At 38.5% G+C, this 26,108-nt stretch overlaps 1 protein-coding gene across 1 annotated transcript; it reads right to left on the bottom strand.

Moving 5' to 3' along the window:
- Positions 1-454: 454 nt before the first annotated feature.
- Positions 455-26,108, bottom strand: dpy19l1l (dpy-19-like 1, like (H. sapiens)). The gene is made up of 22 exons (XM_015001428.2): positions 25,570-26,108; positions 25,137-25,161; positions 24,955-25,042; positions 22,390-22,527; positions 21,541-21,661; positions 19,259-19,352; positions 19,041-19,098; positions 18,666-18,757; positions 17,444-17,543; positions 15,264-15,341; positions 12,913-12,999; positions 12,455-12,514; positions 10,792-10,872; positions 10,424-10,525; positions 7,750-7,821; positions 5,770-5,849; positions 5,631-5,655; positions 4,491-4,610; positions 3,553-3,727; positions 3,334-3,433; positions 2,061-2,186; positions 455-1,987 (listed from the first exon to the last, which is right to left on the bottom strand). The coding sequence occupies exons 1-22, from the start codon at positions 25,775-25,777 to the stop codon at positions 1,825-1,827; spliced, it is 2,193 nt and encodes a 730-aa protein (XP_014856914.2). The 5' UTR covers positions 25,778-26,108; the 3' UTR covers positions 455-1,824.

Here is a 26,108-nt window from a genome sequence, read left to right as displayed (position 1 = left end):
CAGAATCACTGGTTTAAAGTCCTGGATTTCTACATAAACTCAAAATACTGTGGCTTCACCTCATAGGCCTCCATCCTTATGTAAGGCCATCTCTTGACCTGTGGGTGTTTCTGAAGCTGGATTAAGTAATTTCAAATTGAGTAAACACTGGGTGGAGGACATGGTTTTATGACTCTGCTTTCCAGTAATGTTTGGGTACATTTTTCATAAGTGTACCCACCCAAAGGTTATTTCTATCTGAAGTGAAGCATATTTCACTGTGGGTTTGAAATGGGACAGATTTTTGCCAGTGACAGAACCTTCCTGAACTTAACCGGCTTTGGTGTGAGAAGGCAAATGTGCTTCATTATCTGCATTTTCTTGGGAACATTTTTTATGACATTGTTCCACTTAAATGTGAGAAAACTCTTTTAATCTCTGAATTTTTAGAAATGACCTTCAGCTAAAAGCCTGAGGAGATGCAAAAGTTTATTTATTTATTTTTTACTTCAAAACTGTAAAATCAAATCGAGCCCTTAACATTCAGAATATGTCCAAATGAAAATGCAAAAATTTGACTTGGTTCTAAAATGAACTGTTCATATTTACATCTTTATTCAGCAAATTTGTCAAGTTGAGGCTTGTTTTTTTTTAAACATTGATCTAAAACTAAATTATGTAGACTAAAGCAACACAAATGTTTTGACATGATTTAAACATGGAGTCTATTTGGGTGGAGGGAGATAATGTAGCCAACAAGGGAAGTGTTTTCATTCTACATCAATGCTACAAATGGATCAGAGCTGATGCAGAACTGAAGTGTTTTTGGTGCTTTTATAAAATCGTATCTATGCTTTAAACAATCTGGACCAAAATTGCTGCTGTTGTTGTTGCCAATATATATCTGCTTCAGTTAATCACCCACATCCTGTGCTGCACCAGCCCAGTTTTACTTGGCACTGCAGTGCTAATGCTGGTACTTTGAGCCTCTCTACTCTAGTAAAGACACGTGTAAGTTAAAGTACCCTGAATATGCAGCTTTAATAACAAGACTTCCTTTGGCAACAAACAATAATTCAAGAAACACAATATGAACCATTTTAAAGGCTAAACATCGGTATTTTACAAAACAAGCATATAAAAAGTTGTACCAGGGCAGTTTGAAGATATATTTACATTTTTTTTTACCATATTCGTCCCTAAAAAAAACTTCCAGATTACAAGTTACAAGGGCTCTTTTCTCATGAGAAACTGTCTGGATCTTTCAACACTGTATGATATGTTTTAGATTTAAAAAGCCTCCAAACAGAGACATCCTAAAATCTTGAAGTTGCATAAAACTGCTCACAGAAATAAATTATAAAAATACTGTACTACAGAAAAACCTTTTCACTGTGCATAACGATAGAGGAAATTAGCTTTTTTTTTTTTGTCTAGTTTGCAAACGGTATTGCTTCACAGTATGTGGACATCACCGACAGTTTCTGACTGAAGCGACACTGATAAAGTTAAAAATGTAGGAAGGAGAATAGAGATGAATCCTTTAAAACAAGGAATAATCGTACCGGAGCCAAATTCAACAAGCTAAGTGAGAAACAGTGATACGTTTTGGCTTCCTCATAGATCCGGACATGGACACAGTGACGCTTCTGCATCAGAAAAAAATACTGGAAAGTCACAAATAGTGGGCTGTGAGGGCAGAGACTCAGGCTGGATTTATGCCATTTTTTTGTGTCCTACTAAATACCGACACCACAGGTGTGGGAAGAAGAAACAGAAGTGTGAAACCAGGATAAAAACGTTTGCTTGAAATGAATTTGGTTTGGTCCCGTCTCCCCAGAGCTGTTATCTCAGGTCTTTGGGGACTTCGAGAACTTTGTAGACATCGTTGGAAAAGACAGTGGTGAAGTACGGCCACGGGTCGTTGGACATTTGAGTGCAGAAGGGAGTTTTCCCGACGTTCCCGGGGTCCTCTATGTCCCAGATCTCCGGCATGCTGCACCCGGGCCTGAAGAACAGAGACAGGGATGAAGACGAGCCCACAGCCCTAACCAGAGAGGAGGGGTCTGGGCTGGGCTTACCTGGTTCTCCTGGTGCACCAGGAATCCTCCAGGATGAAGAAGTCCACCCCCAGCTTCATCAGGTTTCGTTGAACTGTTTCACCAGACATGCGGCTGTACATGGAATAGACCAGCTTGGTTCTCTCCCTGTGAGGAAGCATGGATTTAAACGTTACCGTTGACAGAGTTTATACACTGTTCCCATGGCAATACTCAAGCACTTTTCAAGCTTTTCCTGCACTACACTTTGGAGACAAAGGCAAAACAAATGAATGAAAGAAGACGGTTTCAATTCACTATTAAATCATATAATTCATTGCTGTTTTTAATTGGGATGCACCGATCTACTTTTTTCACGTCCAATACCGATGCAGATATCTGAGGTTTAGTATCAGCTGGTTCCGATATAAAATAAACCGTCCTGAATTGACTTAAAATGCTTTCCTTTCCTCTTTAAAACACAAACATAAATGTATTGAATTCTGAATTTATCAATTACTTTGCAGCGGTACAGCACACTTAAATTCTGACATGAAACAAAAAAAGTTTAGTCAAATTTAGCTTCAGACAGTGAGACAAAAAAAATTTGAAAATATCTGGTTTCAACTGCAAATAATGTAAAATTAGGCTTTTTAATCAAACATTAAATTACTTTATTAAAAAGCTGTGCAGCTTGAATATAAAGCACTTTCAGAATCAGGATCAGAAGCACAAAGAAATCTGCTTCAGTACAGGCCGAACAAAAAAAGACAAACAACATGAGACCAGGGTAGACGGGTGCCTGAGGCTGCAGCCATCATGCAGAAATTAAACACTTTCCCAACCATGAAAACCTCTAAATGAAACTCAAACATTTTCAAGGATTTCAAGTAAGGGTGCACTGATTTATCGACCAGCGAATTTATCAGAGTTGATGTCTTGAATTTTTGGAGATCGGTGATCGGCCGATGCTTACATGAAAGCAGGTCTTATCCACCCGTCTCATCTACCTCAACAAAGGCCTAAAAATCTGTTCTGCTTTCCTGTGAGAGGTTTCACTGATAAACCGGCCCACCAGGTCATGCTTACAGTTAACAATAGTCGCCAACTCAGCAACTTTTTTGAAATAATTAGTGACATTTCAGAATTGGCAGGTCAAGATCCGCAATCAGAGATCAGCCAAAAAAAATTGCAATCGGTGCATCCCTAATTTCAAACCCTGCATTAAATGCCGATCGCTGCCTACGGATCCATGAAAACAGCTCAGAAACATGAATATCATGAAGTGTGAAAAACTCCTGGCAGCTGAACTGACCTGAGACCAGCGTCTTCGTAGTGGGGGTGGTTGACGATCGGCCGGCCAGCAGAGAGCTTCACGCTGGCCATGGTGGGCATGGCTCCAGCAAACACAGAGTCTACACAGAGAACCACAACACAACCCAGTGGAACCAGTTAGCAACAGAGCTGCTGTATGTGTCAAAAGGAGATTTTCAGAGTGAATTTAATTGTATTTCTTGTGAAGCTGTTGACTCACCAGGCTGGGTGTTTTCCTGGATCCAGTCCAGTAGCTCCTCCTGCGGCAGGTTGCTGAACTCTCCAATGATGCCCCACTGGGCCTGCAGGTTGGCCACCCCCTGTACGGCCATCATGCCCAGCACGGTGAAAACTGCAGCCTGGTGCTTGAACCTCTCACCGATCCAACCAAACAACTGGGGAAGGGATGGAGATTTGATGCACAACATGCAGGTGGAGTTTAAAAAAAATGCTTCTTGCAGTTATGAAATTCCCAAAGTGAAATGAGTTTAGCTCACATAGACACAGAAAGTGTTAATTTTGATTACTGTAGCTTCCAGCTAATGTAAAAATGTGGTTTCTTATATCGTTGTAACTCTACATAAGGCCAATAAAAAAGACATTTTTAAAATCAGAAATGTCAGGCATAGTCATGTTCTGTACAATATAAGTTTACAGAGTGTTCACAGTCCTCCCAGTATTGTGGTCATGAATTTTGCTTCTGCACCTTTTCCAATTACAGTTTTTCCCTCCACTTAACTTTCCATTAAAATGCTTGTATACAGCGCTCATTGAAAAAGCAAGTGTGTCCATGACTGTCCTTTTTTACAATTGTACACGTCTTATGATTAAAACTACCAACAAATTATATTTTGGTTTTTCAAAATATCTCCGATCGTCTCAAATTATAAATGCAAGATGCAGAGGAGCAGTTGAGTTGGTAATACAAAGTTATGTATTTAAATATATTGAAACCTGTTTGGAGCAGGACAGGAAAGCACAAAATATCAAGAAGCAGGCGCTTCCAGAGTGTCATCAGTGACTCCGTTAAGTGTGACACAATTCCCACATTACTGTGTTTATTTAGTTTTATTTTACTGCACCTGAGGGCCAGTATTGTTCTAATCAGAGTCAGTGTTCAGGGCCCAGTTTGTCGTGTCTTTGGGGGTTGAGGCCCACCTGTCGGGAGCAGAGCAGTGACGCCATGATGCACATGTGCGGAGTGAGGAAGAGCTTCAGGCGCATGATGAGGATGGCCAGGACGGCGAAGGCCACCAGCTGCAGGCTGTGGTACACCAGCTGCACAAAGACAGAGAAATGGATGAGTTCACGCTGACATTCACAACTTCTCACGCTTCCACAGCACACAAAATGAAAAAGACAGAGGCTGAGTGTTTTCAGTTTGAGACACTTTGTGAACAGGAGCAATATATATTGGGTGTCATTCATATTTTCTGTAAAGGTTTAATTTAACGAAATGCAGAAACAAACTCCTGACAACAAACAACTTCCTATTTGTGAGCAAACTCCAGGAAAATTACGAGTTACAGGAACAAAATTAGAAAATTACACGGAAAAATGTTTATTTCCTTCCTGGAGAGATCAAAAACACAGCTGCAATTAAAGAATATCTTAGAAATCAATTATTCTATCGATTACCACGACAATTAATCGGATAAAAAAACTGGTGCGCTCCACAGATTTTTCATTAAGACTTTTTTTTATACTTATACATTAAAATATGTAAATAAATAATAATAATTCAGTTCTTTACAGCAGATTTTAGAATAACAAGAAGGTTAAAGGTTACAAAGGCTGGTCTTTCATTTCATTGTGCAGATTATCTATTCCAAAAACACGAAATCTTGGCAAACATTCTTAGTACACTTAAAATATAACAAAACTAACTTAAAACCAAGGAGCTTGTACACACAAAAAGACTTTTTCCCACCATTATAACGGCTGGATATTGAAATTAGCATTTGTAACCCAACTCCTGTGTCACTGTTAGTTCTGCACAAAAAATAAAGCCACTATGTGAGGAATCTGCTGCTGGTGGGTGAACGGTGTTACAGAAAATTACACAAGACAGCTGGGAGAGGGATGACAAAAGGAAGGAGAGTGGGATTTCACAGCAAAAGACAAACTGCTTTTCATGTCTGGGTAGAGACAAGAGGGATGAAAATCCCTTAGAGAGAAAACCGGCTGCAACGCAGAGGAGAAATATTCTGAAATCAGAGGAACAGTGCAGCCGATGGCATCTGAGAAATGGATCAATTTATTCACCATTAAAAACATAAAGGAACTTTATTTCCTTACCTCTCCTTTTGCAGCTACATCGGACCTGCAGCACAAAACAGGTGAACAGAAGAGACAAAATTATTTATTAGAAAAATAAAAAAAAAACTATTCAAATATTTTTAAATAAAAACAAAAGCACAGAGAAGGAAGGCGTCACCCTGAGAATTCATCTTCGTCCTCCATGTTAGGAGACGTTTTTGCTTTTTGTGTCAGAGTCCGAATCAGATCCTGCACCGTCTGAGGAGCACAAATTAGGATTAGGATTAAAAGCAACGGCTGTTGGCTCTTTAATGTCATCACTGATTTTTTTGTTTTGTTTTTAGTGGTAATACCCCTTTAACTGCTTGCTCATGTACTGCCTACTGTGCTCTGCCAAAAATGATTCATGTATTCTTAGCTTAGCGTGGGCTGGGCATAATAAGATTAAACACCAAATATTTTTTCTTTCTCACATTTTTCAGCAAGAAAAATCCTTGCAATAGAAACTTTCTTTACTTCTCAGTTTAGAGAGGAAAAAAAGGTGTAAAAGCTGCAGGAGAGGAAACATTTTCATGTAGATTTCTCAAACTGAAGCGATGCAACCTGCTTCCTTCATCCCAGCAGTTCGGTTTGGTTGTCTGCAAGCAGCTTTGTGTTTCCTGCGTAAAAAAGAGCTCTGAGGTTCAAAAAGCGATTTCATCTTCATGCCTGACAGCATGCAGCGCTGCACAGAGCAGCAGCGGGTTTATAGTGAAACCTTCTGACTGTCTCAATGTTTAATTCATGATGCCACACGCAGGGAAATTCAATAAGCCTGAAGAGAAGTGCTTAATAATCCTTAATAATCTCAGTGACTTTGCAGAAGATTTTAGCTTCCTTTGGTGAGTTTGTTCACTAATTAGTTAATAAAGGAGATATTACACACATAATCTAGCAAATATACAGCAGATGGTTTGTCTGCTGCAGCAACGATGATCAGGGTGGAGAAAGAGTCAATGCAATCTGTTGGATCCTCGGATATTCGGCTGTCTTGTTTGGAAACAAAATCATTAAAGGGATTACTTTATTTAGTAATAAATAAAAAAAATCAGAATTTAAATTATGACTGTTGGATAAAAAGAAAACCCAAAATTCTGTTTATCAGAAAATTTGTACAGTGCCACAGAAAAAGCTTTGCTAAAGGAACCATCTGTTCACAGAACATTAATGGAGAGTTAAGTGGAAGGAAAAACTGCCACACCATGCAGATCCAGTAATTCATGCAAAAAAAAAAAAAAGACACAACAAGGTGTTGAATATATGCATGTTAAAGTACAGGGTCTTACTCATTTCTGTTAAAAATGCTTTTTTTAAATTAGTTTAATGTTCAGTTTTTCATTTAAGCCATAAAAATAAACATTGACAGAAAAAACAACACTTGAAATAAATTACTCTGTGTTTAATGAACACAGATAATATCCCAGTTTCCTTTCCTGAATATAAAAATGAAACAATTTAATTTGGAAATTCTTTCACTTCGGTTGGTAACTGCTGTCAAACGAACACATTTCATCCAAATCAAAGCAGCAATTAATGGATATAATCTGTCACATTATTCAGACCAATCAATGATTATTTTAATCCATCTCTGCTTTCTTTAAATCACCTTCATAACTGGACCTCCTCTGAGGTAAACGTAAAATAAGGAGTTCACAAATGACAATGTGTGTTTTAAAGAATCTCTTTTTATTGTAAGACATTTGAATCAGAGCTAATCAAAGGCAGATAAGAGTCTTAAAATATGTGCAATACTTGGTCACAGACCTGATTTAAGATTAAAATAATAGATAAAGAATATATATTTACATATAATATCTGCTACAACATAAATGCATATCAGCAGCTTTAATATAATCTGAATAAATCTTTCATGGCAAACATTTCAGGTGTAATATATTTCTGTCAGCCTCTTGTTTTAATGATTTCTAGAAACCTCCTGAGGAAAAACTGAAAGCTTTAGCTCAGCACTCTGAGCTTTATTAGTTCAGATTATTAAATGCACAGAGGGAAACAGGAAAAAAAAGAGCCCGACTTGGAATGAAACAAATAATTAAAAGTGAAGGTTTTTCCTTAGAGGACCATATATTAAGTTTTACTTATTTTATGTGAGCAAACTCACCTTGCTTGCAATGAGAGCAACAACCAGCATGTTGACGGGCAGCAGCAACGTCTTAAGGTAACGAACCGGCGTCTGAGGGAGAGAGAGACACAATAAGGAAGTCAGAGAGAGAAATTTTTATTCAGTGAAAAACTTGATCTTTATTAAAAATTCAAAGATTTTTGAGTTTATTGATGAATTTGGGTTTTTAGTCATTTATTTGCATTGTTCATTTTCTAATGTGGAATGATTTCGCAACAAAAAAAACATCAGCATTTCTTAAAACAAGAACTGGGTCAGAGTTTCGAAACACATCTCCTCTGATATCTGAAGCCTTATGTTGGATCAGGGGTGTCCAAAATGTGGCGCTGGGGCCATTTTCTGCCCTCGGAATGATTCTATGCGGTCAGTGTCCACAGTTTAACGAGACAGATTTATTTTACCAGACTGTTGATGGAGATGTGCTCAAAACAAATTAAAGTTACATTTTTGTAGATAAAAAAATAATAAAGTCTTAAAATTGAAAACTTAAGCAACACAAAATATAATTTTTTAATAATCACATTTCTAGCTTTCTTTTTAATTTATGATGCATAGCACCACAAACAACCTGTACATTTTACTTTAAAGTAGAATTGGGTACACCGTTTTATTAAATATCAGGATTAAAAAGGGACCTGTATCATTTTGTTATAACCTAGAATACATCTAAAATTATTTACAGAATCTGTCTGTATGAAAACCAGGTGAGGAAGTTTCATTTAAATATTGTGTATTTAGTCTTTTTTTCTTTGCATTTTTCACAACAAAAAAAATAAATAAATTGTAGCCCATGATTACTTTTAACTTGACAGTCTGTGACCCCTGTGTAGAAATGCTTGGACTCTGACTGCATATGTAACTTCCAGTCTTCATGTACTGTTTTGATCTTGTGTGAATTTGAGTAAAAATAAGCAACAAATCCAAGCTTGAGGAGCTAATTGTTTTGTTTTTTCATAAATCATTGTGGTTTTTGTTGTAGAATCATTGGAGGTGCAAAGAAGAAGTCAAAGAAAAATTTATAAAAACTGTTCAATAAATAATTTGAAATAAGACAACAAAGAAAAAGGAAAAATGTTAACCTCTACATAACAATGAAATAACACAGAATACATCAAATACACATGTAAATGAAAACACCTGCTTCTGAAATTAAGCTTTTTAATAATGACAACCCTAACAAAAAATAATGTCAATTGCAAACATTTGCAGACTGATATGTAGCGAGTAGTCAGTGTGCTTTCAGCTAAATCTAGGGCTGAAACGATTCCTCGAATGGTTCGAGTACCTCGATTACTAAAATTCCTCGAGGAAAATTTACCTGCCTCGAAGCTTCGTTAATTTATGTTTTATTAGTTAGCGCACCGTGTTCCGGCCGGGACTTCATTTGCGTTGCGCGGAGCTCTCACTTCCGCCTCTGAGTTGTTGACAAAAGCTAAGTCTCAGCGGCATAAAGTCCAATCTTCAAGATTGGCCCGTGGGGATTTTATTGATTGATGATAATGCCCGACTTTTTATCGTTTTTGGGGAACCAATAAGCATCCTTAAAATGACTGGGGGAATGCCTGGAGTACGGCAGCATTTCTCCTCCGGGGCTGCTGGTTGAAAGCGAACGGCGGGAAGAGCGCTGAGGTGAGCGGATAGCCTGAACAGGGCGGGCGGCTGAGTAGCTGATGCTTACCGTGTAAATGTAGCTTTACCGACGAACCGCACAATAAATTTCATATCCCGGTCTGAAGAAACGGGTGGCGGAGCGCATCGTACATGGCTGGTAGATGAGTTTCTGAGTGTGACCAGTGAAGGTGTCGTAAATATCCCGTATTGCTTCCCCCCGTGTTCGTCCCCCGGTCTAACGGTTCGTCAGTCCGCTGGTCTATTTCCTCCCCTCCACCCCATCTTACGTTCGTTCATTCGCCCTCTCCTCCCACTCCAGGCGGCATTTCCCGTATTTTCAAACCCAAAGCGTGACAGGTTAGGTGGCAAGGTGAGTTTAATTAATCTATTAAACTCACTGAAGATGAATAAAAGCTGGATTGTAGACATTTTTTATAAGCACATTTGTGAGCCTGCCTCTTTGTTATTAAATTCAATATAATTTCAGATTTTTCTATAACTTTTCTTCTGGTTAACTTCGAAAGTGAGCTATTATTGTTACAGGTTAGTTTTCTAAACTACAAAAAAGCAACTGTTAGGGATGCTCAAATATGAAAAATTGGACTGATATTGATATCTGATAGTAACACCGGTATTATGCCAGATTTACCAATATTTCATTTTATAATTTTTTTTTATCCGATTACTCGATTAATCGTAAGAATAATCGATAGATTACTCGATTACTAAAATATTCGTTTACAACAGCCCTAGCTAAATCATTAAGTCGGATCAGCGTGCAGCACAAAGCTCGACTGAATCAGCCGTCAAGTTGTGCTGCCAGGGTTTTTGTTCCCTGTCAGAACAGATCTGGTTCCATCTGAACTCTGACACAAAGCAGTGGGAGTTTCAACATGTCTGACATCTACAAAGAAACCAAGTGACATTTTAAAAGCAATTTAGACTTTCATTTTGGCTGTACAGACTTGAATGCGACTCTGACCAGATGTTCAGAAAGACGAACGTGAGCTCTGCTGACAGAAAACAATTTGGTTCGACTTGCCTCAAACTCCATGAAGTCGAATTCAGCAGCGCAGGTGTACATCAGAGTGTGGAAGTCTTTGTAACTCGTGAATTTGGACTTGATCAGTCCACTGATGTGAGCCTGGAAAAAATAAAAACACAAAGTGCCAATTCTGCCCTAACATGGAACCCAACATGTGGTTTAATATTTTCAGTAGGTTTCAAAATGCTCAGAGTGGCTTAATTTAACTATTTATGACATCAAGCGTTAGTTTCCTACTTATTGTTTCTTACAATGTTTAACCATGAACATTCTCTGAAAATACTCTAATCTTTTAATGTAGAGTCAGAATATCATCATCTCATGGAACAGTGGCAGCATTCAAACATGAAACCTTGGTATCTTACATCATCGGAGGCACCAAACACAGAGGAGAGAAGAAATTTGAGCAGAACTGTGGAGCCAACCCAAGCCAGTCCCTCCATCACCTGTCGATGAAAACATGAATTATTTTTCATGCAATCAAAGCCTCTCTGTAAAAAGCAACAAGAGCAAGCTAATAAATAATTTACTATAATTACAAATTCTATCCTAAATGCTATCTGCATCATTTCACCTCCCACTCGTTTGATTTTGCGTTTCATCACACAAGCGTTGGCTGTGAGCAACAAAACACCAAAAAAACTGTGAATATTAAACAAGGCCTATAAACAAATCCACAAAAATCACAACAAATTAAAAAATATACACAAAAAGAGTCAGACAGATGAGAACCAAAAGTAAAGCCTGAGCAGACCAGTCATTTTGAAGTTGGGATGGACTTAAAAAACTGTTCTGAAATTAAAAATTGTTGCAGGAAAAACACTTGTCTAACCCAAGTCTAATTATTACCAGCACATTTCATTAAATATGCTGCAAGAAACATGGAGACTCAACACAGAAAGGTCATCCAAACCCAGCAGCCTCTTACTGCAAAGCAACAGTCCTAACAACCATGCAGCCTTTACAGATTTTTAACAACATTTTTTATTTATAGATGTGGCTCTAATGTGACTTCCTGCATGCAGCGCTTGTATCTGCACTAAATCACAAGGTAGATATTTATATCAGTGCTTTTTAAATACGGTTTTTATATCCTCTCCAATCTCCTACCAGAAGGAAGCAAGAGTTCAGAGATTTACACAAACATTTAGTAACAATGTGTCAATTTTTTAAATTCATTTTATTTCATTCACACTAATGAAAATAAATACAATATTCAATTTGAGTTAAAATGTTCATTAAGGGAAAAACATGCTATGACATAGCAGGAGTGCCACAATTAAAGGCACACCTACGTCATTCCTAATTTTACAGGTAGAAGAGATTTTTTTATTTCTTATTTTACGATGTCATGCTTATGGTTCCCAGGGCCTCTGAGGAAAAACTTGATCCTAACAAAAGTTGTTTTTAAAATATTTATTCTATATTTCACATCAGATCCACCTTGAGTCTCTTTCTCCAAAACTCCAACTTACAATTTATCTGTCACACTATTGAATATTTGCCTTGAACCAAGCTGTCAGATTTCTTTAAACATTACTAAACTCATGTGACACTATGCAAACACTCTGTCTGCACTGCTGAAGGTTAGCCTATTGTGGAATGCCAGATGCTCAAAACTGAAAGTAAAACTGAAGGCATGAATTATTTTTTGGTTAATACAACCTTATCACTTTGGGGGGATTTAAGAGCTTTTAATTTTTATTTCTAATTTGTCATTATGCCCCTAAAATAAAAAAAAGGAATGCATAAAAAGTGAATGACTGAATTTTAAATCCTTATTCAGAATTTAAGTGCATCATACTAGAGGTTACTAGAGGTTCATAAATGTGTACTGTAAGGACATGATAACTGTTACCAAAGACCTGATATTATCAAATAATTTTGCATTTGTGAAGGAAATTTTACAACTACAGCTCTTCTGTTTGTTCTTTTCTCTGCAAACACAAAATAGTAACATCTAAAGTATCGCCACAGTACATGCTTGAAATGATGGGTGAAAAACAGTGTTAGGTTATTTCTTCTCACCCAGAGGATAACACCATGTTTGAACACCTGAATGAATTGGTTCCTTAAAGCAATGATGACCTAAACAGAAAAAAAGACAATTAAACACTGGTTTGAATCCGTTTCTGTAATCAAGAAATCATTACTGATATAAATTTGTTATAAAAGTATTACTGATTGCACTTTAAACATTAGGTAACTTTATGTTATTAAAGGTAAAGTTTAAACTGCAATGATTTCTTGGTTAATGTCAAGTTGTCATAACAAAGACATTTTGACTAATGTAAACTTTGTATTAAAAGTGTCATAATTTACCGAATGACACTTTATGATAACAGTCATAAATATTCATGAAGGCTTATTCATGTTCATGACAGGTGTTATTTCATGTTTATGACAGTGTCATGACAGTCTTATTCACCTCCCTTCAAATAAAGTGTTACCTTGATGTTTGCATGAAAAGAACGTCAGAAACTCACCCAGATGGAAATGAGCGAAGAGGCGTAGAAAGACGTGAGGAGCATGGAGTTCCCAAACATCAGGACGAAGCAGACGCCCAGTGTGATCTGAGGAAAACAGAGAACAAGTGTTTTCTCTCAGTGTGAAATCTGTAGCTTTATGTTTGCAAATGATCTGTGTGATCACATAACAACACTTAGAGGCTGACAATGACACTGATCTCATACAGTATCACTTTATTAATGCACCCTTAGGGAAATCTGCCTTGCAGCCAAATGAAAAACCAACATCACAATCACTCTATATGAATGGTAACAACAGAAATGGAAACACAAGGGAAAACATCAGACTAAAATGACAAACCAATTATAGCTCATCATATTTTAAATTTGCCTGAATAATAAAAGTTTGCTTTATTTTATTAATCTCTTTAAAAGATCTTTGAGGCACATCAGGTGACATTAGACCAGAGATTTTGTCTGCCACCATCACTGCTGTCTCTTTACTACATTCTCTACTAGTTTCAGTAGCTTCCTTTGGTCACAGAGAAAAAGCAAAATATCTGTGTCTGAGTACAGCAGCAGGGTGGTCTGGGATATCTGCATTAAGTGATAATAATAGATCTAACCAATGCATTAAACTGGGAATTCGCAGCCACAAGCAGAAAATAATCCCATTCAACAAAGTCTTAATACTTAATCCCAGTGAAGTGTAGAAAAGCGAATCCCTCTCCATTGTGCAGACGTTGATCACCAACTGGGGTTGCTCAGGATTGAGGGGCTTTTCAGCTGTTGCCAGTGGGTATTTGATAAAGCAGTGTAGGATTACTGTAGCAGGTTTCCAAAAAGGGGAAAGCTGTTCACACACAGAGGCAGATGTAATGTACGCTTTGGGCCTCTTCATTAAAGTGCTGCAGCCAACATGGCTGTAGGACATGCATGGCAACAGTGACGGTCACCAGAGCCCAAAGGAAAACCTGTGGGAGGCGGCGGAGTCTCATCACGGTGGTGCATCAACAGCATGATCCAATTAAGCCCGATAAATCAATTAATCGCATAGCAAATTAAAATAATTTCCATTTGAACAGTCGTTAAATAGATACTCCCCTTTAATATCGTTTAGAAGCTGGCGTGTTGAGAAACGCTGCAGACATTTGACACCGAGTAGTTAGTTTGCACTACCTGCCACTTTTGCCTGTTTTCCTGGTCTAAGCTAAATGATTACTATTTATTGAAATGTAATTTTATTTACAGAGACTTAATAATCCATCTTAATTAATGCTGTTTCGGCTGTTTTGTTTATTTATAGCGTCTTCCGGATGCAGTGTACAATGTCTTTTTTTAATCTTTGAGTGGGTGAACTCACATTAATATGTCACTATTCTTTGTTACAAACATTATTGTTACATTAGTTGAAAATTATCTCAAAATGGCAATATTATTTTTTTATCACAATAATTTCTGGGACAATTTATCATCCATCAAAATTTTAAAGATCCAAGATGGTGACGGTACTAAAGTAACTGGTTTGTTTCTTTGGGTCCTTTCTCTTGGTTTGGGTTCAACATTTGAATGTCTGGTAATGTTGCATTTAAAAGAAAAATGATACACACATGCTTTATTTAATCCAGAATTGAACAATATTTCAATTATTCTCTAATCTATTATCATAAAAGCTAAGCATTTAGATCAATTTATATTTATTTCCTTCTAAGCAATCAAAAATTGCAGCTTTTTCCTGCCAATTTATTATATAAACCAAACACCTAGGAGGGTAAACACTAACCATTTTATGCGCTACATGCAACCCTGCATGTGGTGGAGGACACACACGTCAAAACTGTGTCACTTCTATTTCAGTAGACAAAGCCAAAGTCATCGCCAAGCTCTCTAAATTATGCACAGCCATATGCCTTCCCGTCCCAATCTTCCCATAAAGGAGCTTCTCCTTATCTGCGGCGGCCACAGACTGCAGCTGAGAGCCAGGCAAGCCGAGGATTAGGGCGACAGGAATGTGGACCAGAGGAACAAACGGTCGCATTCCCGTATTTTCTGAGTTTATTGTGGCAAAAGGGAACGGTGCATGAGCAGTGATACTGTTAATGTCATAGAAACCCATCCCTGCTGGTTCTGTTCTCCTGTCTTAAGTGATATTCTTTCAGCTAACACTTCCAGAGATAACACAACATGTCACACCTCAGAGGCAATCAGCTGGGAAAAGGCTTGTTTTATGCAAAATACAGAAATGCTTCCCTTCATGCCTGTATTGACAAATCCAAGCTGTCAAGGTGCAGAATTGAGTTGCAAAGGAGGAAGCATAGTCATCAACATGTTTACTGATTAACGTAGGAGGAATTGTAGGTCTGCTGTACCATGTGAGTGACCAGGATGGACTGCATTTTAGCAGCAGCAAGGTAGCCCAGGATGTAGGACGCAAACAGCGAAGCCACCTGGGACACAGAGAGAGCAGAAACCTTAGGAAGGAAAACCTGCAGCATGTCAGATGAAACATCATTTCAACGTAAAGGAGCACCTTCTAGTTCAGTAGACTCTGCATTTAAAAACCATAAAACCATCTTTTATTCTAGAAGGACAATCTCACTCTGAAAAAACTCTAAACGCTTTATTTGCTGAAATGTATACAAATTTGGATAATTCTGGCATTACTTCTTGTTCACCTGAGGTGTAAATATGATGTGGCACAGAATCCCATTTCTGTTAGCAACCAAGAGAAGAGACAACATGCATTCAAGTAAGGCTGAGCCTCATAAACCAGAAATAAAACAGCTCCTCATCTTAAAATTACCCACATCTTTAAAAGTTTAACACAGCTCAAGCTGTGACAAAGACTCTTACAGATCTTTCTCTCTTGAATCGTTGAGAAAATTAATCCATCTGTGAAGATTAAGTTGGTTGGGAAAAACAAAGGGATAAATGTAGTTTTAACAGCAGAGATCTCTTAATGATCAAACTAATTTATTGTTTTCACTGTGAAATTATGCCAATGAATAAAAGATAAATATGTTTTAATGATGACATGTTTACCAGAGGTCACGTAAACATTTAACATTATTCCATTGAGACATGAAATTCTCAGGAGGATGTAAAAACAAACTCAGAGGTATCCGACCCAGCGCTAACAGATGCCTGGAATTTAGAAGTACTACAAAAAAGAAAACGCTGCAATAGAAACACACACACACACGATCAAGGACATGTTTCCAAGGATGCAATGCTAAGGATGCAAATCGGTTTAAGCTGTGGCTGCAGGGAGTCAGGATGAGACGATGTAGTGAGAAGAGGTTTGGCTACTTTGCTTCTTTTTCAAACTAATTTCCACACATTGGGGAATGAATTAGATACAGTTGGGCTGCAGAAGAAAAACGGCTTGGTGGAAACTATAACTCATACAAACAGAGCAATTTCACACTTTTTGAGAGTCTGCTGAGGAAAAGCGCAGAGGAGTGGGTTCTAAACATAGAGCGGTATAGAAAGCGTACAGCGGCTCTGTCAGATTTTGCTCAGTAGGTCTTCAGTTATGATCTGTGCTTCTGTGGGGCCGTGTTGGTACAATTAGGTTAAACCGACAGCTACACCAATCACATTCCTTAGGTTCCCATGGAAAGTTTACTCCAGGGTATCGGAGAGATCGTCCATCATTCCACACAGGATGAGCAGGGTTGCTTTCAAGCTGGATGAGGAACAGTGAATGTGATCTTTATTCTCTGTTTCAAAAACCTCACAATTTTTAAGCCACAATCGATGGGAACCTAGCAACCCTAGCGGAGATCCCGCACGTTTGCTCAGCTGGTTTTACTGCTGTATGCACTGACAAGTGTTTGGCTGTTGACTTACTATTCAGAAACTGCATTGTTGTTGGTTGTGCAGGAGGCTCTACTTCTGCTTTTCAAAGATGTATGTCTGCGTAGTTGCATGTCTGTTTGCAGCTATTTTCACATGTAAATGTTGAGTTGGGGAGAATGGCCTCCAACAGTTTACTTGGCTTTAAAGTGACAATCCGCCCTAAAAGTGCTCAATCTGAAAGGAACTCAAAATAGGCAGAACTAAGCATTAAAATATCTTTTTCTACGAATGAGTTTGTGCAAAAAATGTAATGGAAAATATTTTGTAAAGCCCAAAGACCACTCCTAACCTCTTCAAAGAAGCAAAGTCCCTTTAGGGAATGGTTTAAATTGTTAATATCTTATCTGAAGGTGATAATTCTGGTTTAGTGTAAATGCAGATTACTTGGTCCAAGAGGATGAAGCTTAGAATGTATCAAAAGAGTTCAATAAAAAGCTTAGTCAGGCTTTCACTAGATGTTATTTGCAGGTGAAACAGAAGCAGGATGCAGTGCACCACCAGTGATCTTCCTGCATGTAACACTGAAGCGTTTTCTTGTCCTTCCCGACTCCTCTGCTGTCTTCTTGCTTTGTTTCTTTTATGCTCAGCAACAGCGTTTGTCAGCAGTGTCCTTGCCAGAGTATGATGTTTGTTCCCAGACTATATCCTTAATCTACCAGCCCTGCACACATTCCCTGTCTCTGTTTACCTGAGTGAGCAGCACAAACTGGGCGAACTGCCAGGGCAGCATGAAGCATAAATTGGAGATGCCCAGAGCGACCATGGCTGTCCTGCTTGGGTTTCGTACGCTGCAGAAGAAGAGAGAGGGAGGAGGTGAAAACATAATTCAGAGCTGAGAATCTAGAGGAGATAAGAAAAGCCGTATTAAGATGTCTGAGAAAACAGACACGTTCAATGGCACTATTAAAAAAACCACTGAACCTCATTATGTATAATGTCACTCAGAAGAGAGAGCCTTTTCCGTTTACCGTAAAGCCGATGCAGAGCGGCTTCCTAACAGGTCTCACCCAGAACAAAGTGTTATTCACAAGATGATACGACATGACAGGATAATGTTTCACTGCGGTAAGTGCTGCAGCTCCTCTGAGAGCTTCCTTCAGAGTGCCATTTAGCTGATAACCGGAGCAGAACCTCGTTTCCTCAAAGCACAAAAGCAGTAATATAGCTATAGACTACCAACACAAACTACACAAAGGGTTTTATTCGAGAATACACTGACGGCTTAATTGGAAACATCTTGGTATTAATGAAATTATCCCTAAAAGGAGGACAATCTCCTGTTCTGGGGTTTTATGTATCCAGTAGTAAAATAATATTCTGGTCTTTGCCAGGTTAAATTATTTAAATCTGACCTAAAGTTTTCAAAAGCAACAACAGTCATTAAATATTCAAGAAAGACAAAGTCAAATGGGTGAAAAGTTCAATCCTAGCAACCAGAAGCTTGGAGAATGTGGTGGATTATGTAAGTGGTGCTGCCATAATCTCAGTTGAGAAAGAGACTTTCTCCTTGAAACAAATCATACTTGCTTGTTCCTTTTTCACTTGAACTTTTTCCAACCCCAGAGAAACAACACAGTTTCACTGTTAACATGCAAGACACAATGAACTTAAAAAAAATTCTAAATATTGCTGAACTAATAAAAAACGGGGATGTTGGACTTTTTATAATACATAGAGATACTTTGGATGTATGGGATTGATTTAGAATATTATAATAATGGAGAGTAGTTTCATTAGTTTGAGGATGCAAAATGTTAAGATAGCTGTTTAAAAATGTCTGGAGATGATCGTTGTAAAAGGTCAGTTGACAAAAAGGAAAGAAAAATCATGGTCAAATCACTGAAACGCTGTCTATGTGAGTACAGTACTCACAGGTAGGCGTTAGCATGACGAGTGATTTGTGCATTTACCGTAGGATGTAGGTGAGAAGCAGCATCTGCAGGACTAGAAATGGGTATGCAAAACTCTCCCTGAGGGGTGGAGTCCACATCACACGAGTGCTCTGATTCCACACAGAAAGAAATCAAACGGAAATGGATTACAGTTTATGAAATTATTTAATAAGCAACAAATTTCTATAGAAAAAACAGGAAGGCAGGTAGTTTTCATGTGCTGGTCTAAAAAAAGCTATACAATCTGGCATATACAATAGAAAACATGTCACTTCATGCATGTTAAAAAGGAAACTGCAGCTAAGCAGATCTCTGATTTTCAAACTCTAATTTCTGCTCTGATCAGAGTGATTGGTTTTTGTTTTTTTTAGTTGTTAAAGGAAACATACTCACTTCACCATGATTGAAGAAAAAACACAACGTGGAGACAATTCCCCCCAGTCTGCTTCCACTGTATAGAAAAAAAGACAGAAATATATAAAAGCATCAGACGAGAGATGGGAGAAGAAGTTTTATAGTTGATGTTTTAAATACAAACAATGGTCAAAAACAGAAAACAAATGATCACTCAACACATAAATAGGCTGAGCTGAGGGCAAACATGAACTCACCTGAGGTAAGCTCCATAAATAAAGAAAATGCTCATCATTGCGCCATTCAGCAGGAAGACACAGGCTACGTAGAAATATGCCGGGTCGCCTAGTCCTGATGTGTGCCAAAAAAAAAAAGAAATAGAGTCACATTTTACAGTCAACAGATTCATTTGCAGCTAAAAGATGTTTGGCCAGTGGGTAGGAAAAACTACTTCAAGCTCAACGGCTGACATTTTCAGCTCTGTAAGATCAGAAGCTCCTCAGGTTGGTAAAATTAGGTCAGGCACATATAGCTCACAAAAAAAGATAATATATGTGAGGTGCTCTGCTTTTCCCATGAGGAAACTCTGCTTCACTGCCGTGAATGTCTTGGTTAAAATATCACTCTGAAGCACTGCACATCTGTTTACAATTATACTTTCAGTTTGCAAGTTAATATTGCATTTTATAGCTCTTTCAGAAAAAATAACCTGATTTTAGAAGGTTTGCATTAAGATTTCTGGACAAGTTGTCTCTACCAAGCTGTGTATTTGGAAGAAAGTGCCTTGATTAGATAAGACTAAAACTAATCAACCTGTCAGGTTTATTTGTGTAGCACATTTCCACAACAAGGACGTTCAAAGTGCTTTACACCATAAAACATAACAAAGTAATGAATCATGAAACAACCAATAAACACATTTTGTCAAATGCCATTATCAAAATCAACAAGGAAATGCACAATTTTCTGAGATACAGGGAACCAGCAGAAGGATTTTAGAAATTTTAGCGATGTGTTCCTGGTTTTAGTGAGGACTTGAGCAGCTGAAGCTCAAGTTCTTTTATTTGTTGATTTTATGTGACTTTATTTGTAGAAAAAAACTGCAGTTCATCCTGAGAACACCATCCCCACCATGAAACATGGTGGGGATGGGGACATGATGGGGACAGCTTTGTTCTAGGAAAAACTAGCCGGAGTCAATAGGAGATGGATGGAGTTACATACTGGTCAATACAAATGAATAATACAGAAAAATACAATCCTATAAGAAATCATGTAGAGGCTGCAAAAGACTTGAGTCTGTGGTGGATTTTCTCCTTCCAGTAAGACAACAACAAGAAACAAACAATCAGAGCTGCAATGGAAAGATCCAAGTTCAGCAATCAAGAGTCAGTGTCCTAAATGTTTTAGAAATGCTCCTGCTTCAGCCATACTGGAAAAATCAATGATTTACCTCCTTAATTTGTAACCCGGTTCTGCAGAGGCTGCAAAGAGACATTAATTTGATACAGATGCTGTGAGATCCAATCTGACTGATTCTGAGTCTAATTTGCAAAGACGAGTGGGTGCAATTTTAAAATGTTAAGGTTTGGAAAGCTGGTAAAGATTTGTCTGCTTATAGAGGATGTTAACTCATGAGTTCTGCATACAAATATATGCTCAACCTCAGACTTCAGGAGACTAAAAATGAGCACTGTTAAAATCGGTTCCTCATAAAGCTTCTAGCACAGTAAGAAACTAAACAGTGAATCTTATTAAAGATGCAATGATTAACAGGTTGTATATGTGTTGATGTGATCCTTCGACGGCCTCGTGTGGCTGTGAATCACAGAAAAAACAGCAGCTGGTCTAAATATGGAGCGCACACTCACTGCTTTCTGCCGTGTCGCTACAAATTTCACAAAAATAAAAACGACGGGTGACAATTTTTACAGGAAACACAGGGTGGCTGTGCACCAGGTCCGTGTAAACACTGTGAAAACAGACTGTTTACAGAGGCCCTGCTGCTTTCACTAATGAGACAGAAGCAGAACAGAGACTGCAGCTGCTGACAGAAACACATTTAAATGAATTCTGAAGCTTTTCTTCATCGCTGGATGCTTATTAAAAAAAACACTAAATGGAAGCGGTGCTTTACTGCTGTACATTTGTTGTGATTAAACAGATTATCTTTTATTGGACAAAGGGGAAAACAAAAGAGGCTCCTCATCATAAACCACAGACAGCTGTTATCAAATAAGATATTTTACTGGGTGATTAATTGTCCAAGAAATTATTGCAATAAAAGATAACATTGTCGTTTGGAGTCCAACGTTCTCTAACAGCATAAAAATGGCAAAACTAATTTCTAAAGACCCTGAAACTAAAAGACATTTTAAATATCCAAAATAAATGAACAAACCAAAAACAAATAAAATGGACTATGATGTTTTAAAATAAAAATGATATAGTTTAGTGCAATGCAGCAGATTTTCTGTGTGTGTGTTTGAGTGTGAGAGAGAAAGGCAGCTCAGGATGGGGCTCCATGGCAACCGAATACCTTCACAGCTATCCACAGGAGTGAGTCCCTCTCCTCTGTTAATGGACCAGCACGTCTTAGTGGGGATCCCAAAGTAGCCCATAACACCTGTGTACATGCGGTACCAGCTGGCCAGGACCACCTGAGGAGAGCAGAGAGGCAGTGAAAAGCTTGATTGAACAACACGCTTTCAAAAGGCTTTTCTCTCTCCTCTCAGAGGAATAACTGAAACAGTCTGACGGCTTTATGCTCTTAACAGGGTTCTGGGTTTCTGATACTCTTCACAGAGGTAATTATACTGTCTGAGTGATTTTTATTAACAATTAATGACCTCCAGTTTCCTTCAGGTGTAAACAAATAGACAGAAAGACCAGTTGACAAAACAGCAGAATGAAACAATCGATTTAAGCCTGAAAATGAAGAAACATCCCCATATCTGAAGTCAGAGCAATGGCTTAAGACAACTGGAATGTGTTCACATGCAAATTTAACAATGTATGCAGATGATACTACTATATATTATGCATTTGCAAAATCAATATCTGAATTTACTTTAATCTGAAACAATGAATACTACTATATATTAGGCATTTGCAAAATCAATATCTGAATTTACTTTAATCTGAAACAATGAATTAGAAATCATACGGCAAAGGGTTTTAGTTAATAAATTAATAGTAAATACCTTAAGGACTAAAAATTATTTCTCCAATTAAGTGAAATGTTAGACAAAAGATGTTGTATGGACAAAAATGGTTGCAAAAGTCTTTCCAGCTAAGGTGCCAACAAGTGCTGCACCCCCAGTGAATGGAAACAGTAATATAGGGACAATACAACATGTAAAAATTTTTCATAAAACATTAAAGTCACCTCTGGGTAAAGATTGAACCTCTTCAGCGTGTTAATGACCAGAGGATACTCGGTTAGTCGATCGTTCATGATCATGTGGAGTCCATCCAGGAACGAAGGAGCCTCGATGATGGTCTTGTAGTAGGAATAGTACAGACCCTGGAATCAAAATTAAAGATCAAGAAAAATCTATATGATAAAAGCAGAATGAACAACAAGAGAAAGTAAAACCCAACAGACTTAACCCTGAGAAAACTCTCATTTTTTATGTTTACACACCAGGCTGGGGTCATCTCTGGTGTGTGTACACAAAAGTGAAAGCTGAACTTTGCTCCAACAAGACTGACTTTGTTTGGTAGTCAAATAAAAAAAAAAAACCTAAATGTTGGGAAATGACAAATTCTGCTGCCTTGTCATCAAAACCGGCTGTTGACCTTTTCATCTTGTTGCTCAACATCTTTAATTCCCACCCTGAAAACATGACATCCGTCTGTCAGGCACAGGGCCACTGCGATCTGAACCATCCTGTTCGGCGTGCTTAATCTGATCAGTACTTTCTAAAATCAATGTGACTATTATGTATTTATATTGTTAAAATGTACAAAAGTACACATTAATTTGCAACATTGAATTATAAATGTTTCCTGATCAGCTGAGAACTCACGATGGCAGGAATCCTCTGAACATTTATTCCTTTGAATGTTTAGATTCACATATAAAACTAAATACAATATGACAACCTCACAAGTACAGGACAATCTGGAAACTACATGCAGGAAGGGTTTAACTGACTCAAGACTAAGTGCAGCAACATTATAACAAAAAAAAGAGAGAAGTACTCAAAAATGCTTCTGCAATCCGGTACAACATAAAGGATAAAATGGACATTTTTAGGACGGATCAACTTTATTCCACAACAAATGCTACAAGCACCAGGGTTCATTTTCAGTTTGGTTAGTTGCGAATACCAGCCAGACTACACACAACAAATAAAAATTTCATAACTTCCCAATAAAATGTCAACTGAGTGATGGAGAGACACAAACACAAAATTTTTGAAAATTTGACCAATTAATATCAGAAGAATATCAGCATGCAAACACAGTGCACAGCAATTTAGAATGACCTATTAATCTAATATGCAGGGTTTTGGACAATTTTTGTATTATCCATCTATCCATCCATTTTCTTTTCACCCTTGTCCCTTAGTGGGGTCAGGAGGTGCTGGTGCCTCTCCAGCTAACGTTCCGGGCGAGAGGCGGGGTACACCCTGGAGAGGTCGCCAGTCTGTCGCAGGGCAACACAGAGACACACAGGACAAACAACAATGCACACACACTCACACCTAGGGGCAATTTGGAGAGGCCAATTAACCTGACAGTCATGTTTTTGGACTGTGGGAGGAAACCGGAGTACCCGGAGAAAACCCACGCATGCACAGGGAGAACATGCACAAAACCATGCAGAAAGACCAGGGCTGGGAATCGAACCCAGAACCTTCTTGCTGCAAGGCAGCAGTTCTACCAACTGCACCACTGTGCAGCCTTTTTGTATTATATAAAATAAAAAACTACATGCAGGTTCTGGTACTCAAGAACAATACAATAAAAAATAGTAGAAATTAATAACATCACACCAAATTTGGGCAATTCTCATGACATAAAACCTTGTAAACCAACACTGACTGTAGGACCAATAGCCTTACTGTCATTTGTTCATTCAGAAAAGGTGACTAGAGGCTGGTAGAGTAACTAGAACTTGTACTCAAAAGTAAAAAGTGTGGTGCAGTAAAACGACTCCTAAAAGTACCTTTTTTCCCCAAATACAACTAGTTGCTACGCACCTCTGGTTACAAACAGACAGAAACACGTTCTCTGCTTAATTGTGTCTCATTTACTGTAAAATATGAAATGACAATCTGAATTGAATCTGGAAACTACTTGGGTCTGCAAAGCTAAGTTGTGTGGCTGGACAAATGTTCCAGATTCACAGTGTTCAGCGTTTATCACTAGTGGTGGAAGGAGCAGTGGTGAACTGGTGACAGGGTCAATGGAAGAGCGAAGGCCGGGTATACCGCCCGATCCAATAGATTAGCCACTGTTGATCAGTTCTTTTAATATATTAATGCTGATTCTCTGAGTATGGACCCTAAGGTTCCCTAAAAATTGGTTTCTACGCAGCAGCTACTTTCTCGTGCACACCAGAGAATGATGTGACAACACATAAATAACCTTTTCTTCCTTGAGTTTTTGGATGACATTACCAGATATATACTTGTGTTTTCAGGAAGTTTGATGCATATCATTCTGTATAATCATCTGATTCAGGATATTGCTTGGATGGGTATCAATATCAACTGGTGTGCATGAGAAACTAAATTTTTATTTGTTTACTTTTCTATACACTGTAAATTAGAAAGGTGAGAAAATACACAAAGCTTTTCCAGGGTATCCATGATGGTCATGATATTATGCCTGATCAGTGTCTATTCCCCATCCTTTTAGTCGATTAATTCTACAAAGTTGTGGAAAGAGTCACAATCAGCTATTAAAGCATTTCTGTAAAAAAGAGAAAGCAAATACTTACCATTTCTGTTCGGAAAGCCATTTCTTTCTCCAGGTTCGACAGATGTGAAAAGTGTCTGTCATTCTCAAAGAGCTGAGACAGATGATACCTGGTCACAGGAAGAGGAGAAGTGTGTAAACAAGTAGCAAGTAAGCAAAACGTGTGTGTCTGTCTAACACAGCAGTGCTGATGCTGCAGCTTACCAGTGCAGATATCCAGCCAGCCCAGCTGTGGACAGAGAGATAGAAAACTTTGTGAAACGGGTGAAAATGGGTCAGTAAACAGCAAATACACAAACACTAGTAAAACCGCACAGGTCACGATTCAAATGTGATTGTTGAACCATCCGTTTACTGCTGGGTTATTATAAATTGATATCCAGGAGTGAAGTTAATGTGGAAAACCTGTTAACACGTGTCTAAGCGGTGAATAATGCAACTATAACGGAGCGGAAGTTATTTATACGAGAGTTTATCGACGTCGAGCTAGCGCTTGCGTAAGCTAACGGTTAGCCTTGTGATGGTGAACCGAGATAATTTCCCTGATTTCCCGCTGTAACGGCACCAGTTTACCAGCGTTAGCCCCCGTTAGCTTGGGTTTTAACGGCATGCTAGCGGGCTAAAGCTCCGAACTTACCGAGAAGGACCGTGACAGCCAGGCTCCAGACCGACAGCGAAGTTAGCCCGAGCTTGTGTCCGATTATCGACAGCCCGTCTGGATGAGAGAAAGCCTTGATATCCCTGCCTGGTCGCCTAATGGTACTTTTGCTGTGGGGTGAAATATGATGAAGTGTCTGGGTCTGACCGGGACTCTTACCGGTCTGTTTCCTGGTTTTAGCCACCATGACTATGAGGAACGGAGCTTCGGGGAGCGAGCTGAAAGAGCTGAGGGGTGTGAGAGCTAAACAGCTCCACTGTCGCTCCTATCTGCCCCTCCAATCTGGTTTACTACCTGAGTGATGCTGTGACTGACTCCTCGTACAAGTGTTATTACACCGCGCCCCCTGTTGGTGGTTTAGTCGCGCTACAGTAAGCTTTTAGGTGTAGCCATGGCAACGCAAAGGCTCAGGCTCCTGGATAAATGCTGCGCATCTTGTTACAGGTTACGTTTAGAAACCAAGCGCAGGAAACTACAAACAAAATAAAAAGAAAATAACACATCAGAGAGCAGAGGTA

Source organism: Poecilia mexicana, unplaced genomic scaffold, assembly GCF_051168715.1.
Source record: "Poecilia mexicana isolate PSO_F unplaced genomic scaffold, ASM5116871v1 scaffold_16, whole genome shotgun sequence".
In the NCBI taxonomy this organism is placed as follows: Eukaryota; Metazoa; Chordata; class Actinopteri; order Cyprinodontiformes; family Poeciliidae; genus Poecilia; species Poecilia mexicana.
The sequence above is the reverse complement of the archived record's forward strand: the minus strand, read 5'-3'. Positions and strand labels throughout refer to the sequence as shown.

Bases quoted from the DNA above. Each gene is read 5' to 3' on its own strand.
- dpy19l1l (XM_015001428.2), bottom strand. From the start codon at position 25,777: ATGGTGGCTAAAACCAGGAAACAGACCGGTAAGAGTCCCGGTCAGACC. The intron at 25,162-25,569 runs GTAAGTTCGGAG...CTCTGTCCACAG, and splicing joins GGCTGTCACGGTCCTTCTCG to CTGGGCTGGCTGGATATCTG. The intron at 12,515-12,912 runs GTGAGTTTCTGA...TTTTCTGTTTAG, and splicing joins CTTCGCTCATTTCCATCTGG to GTCATCATTGCTTTAAGGAA.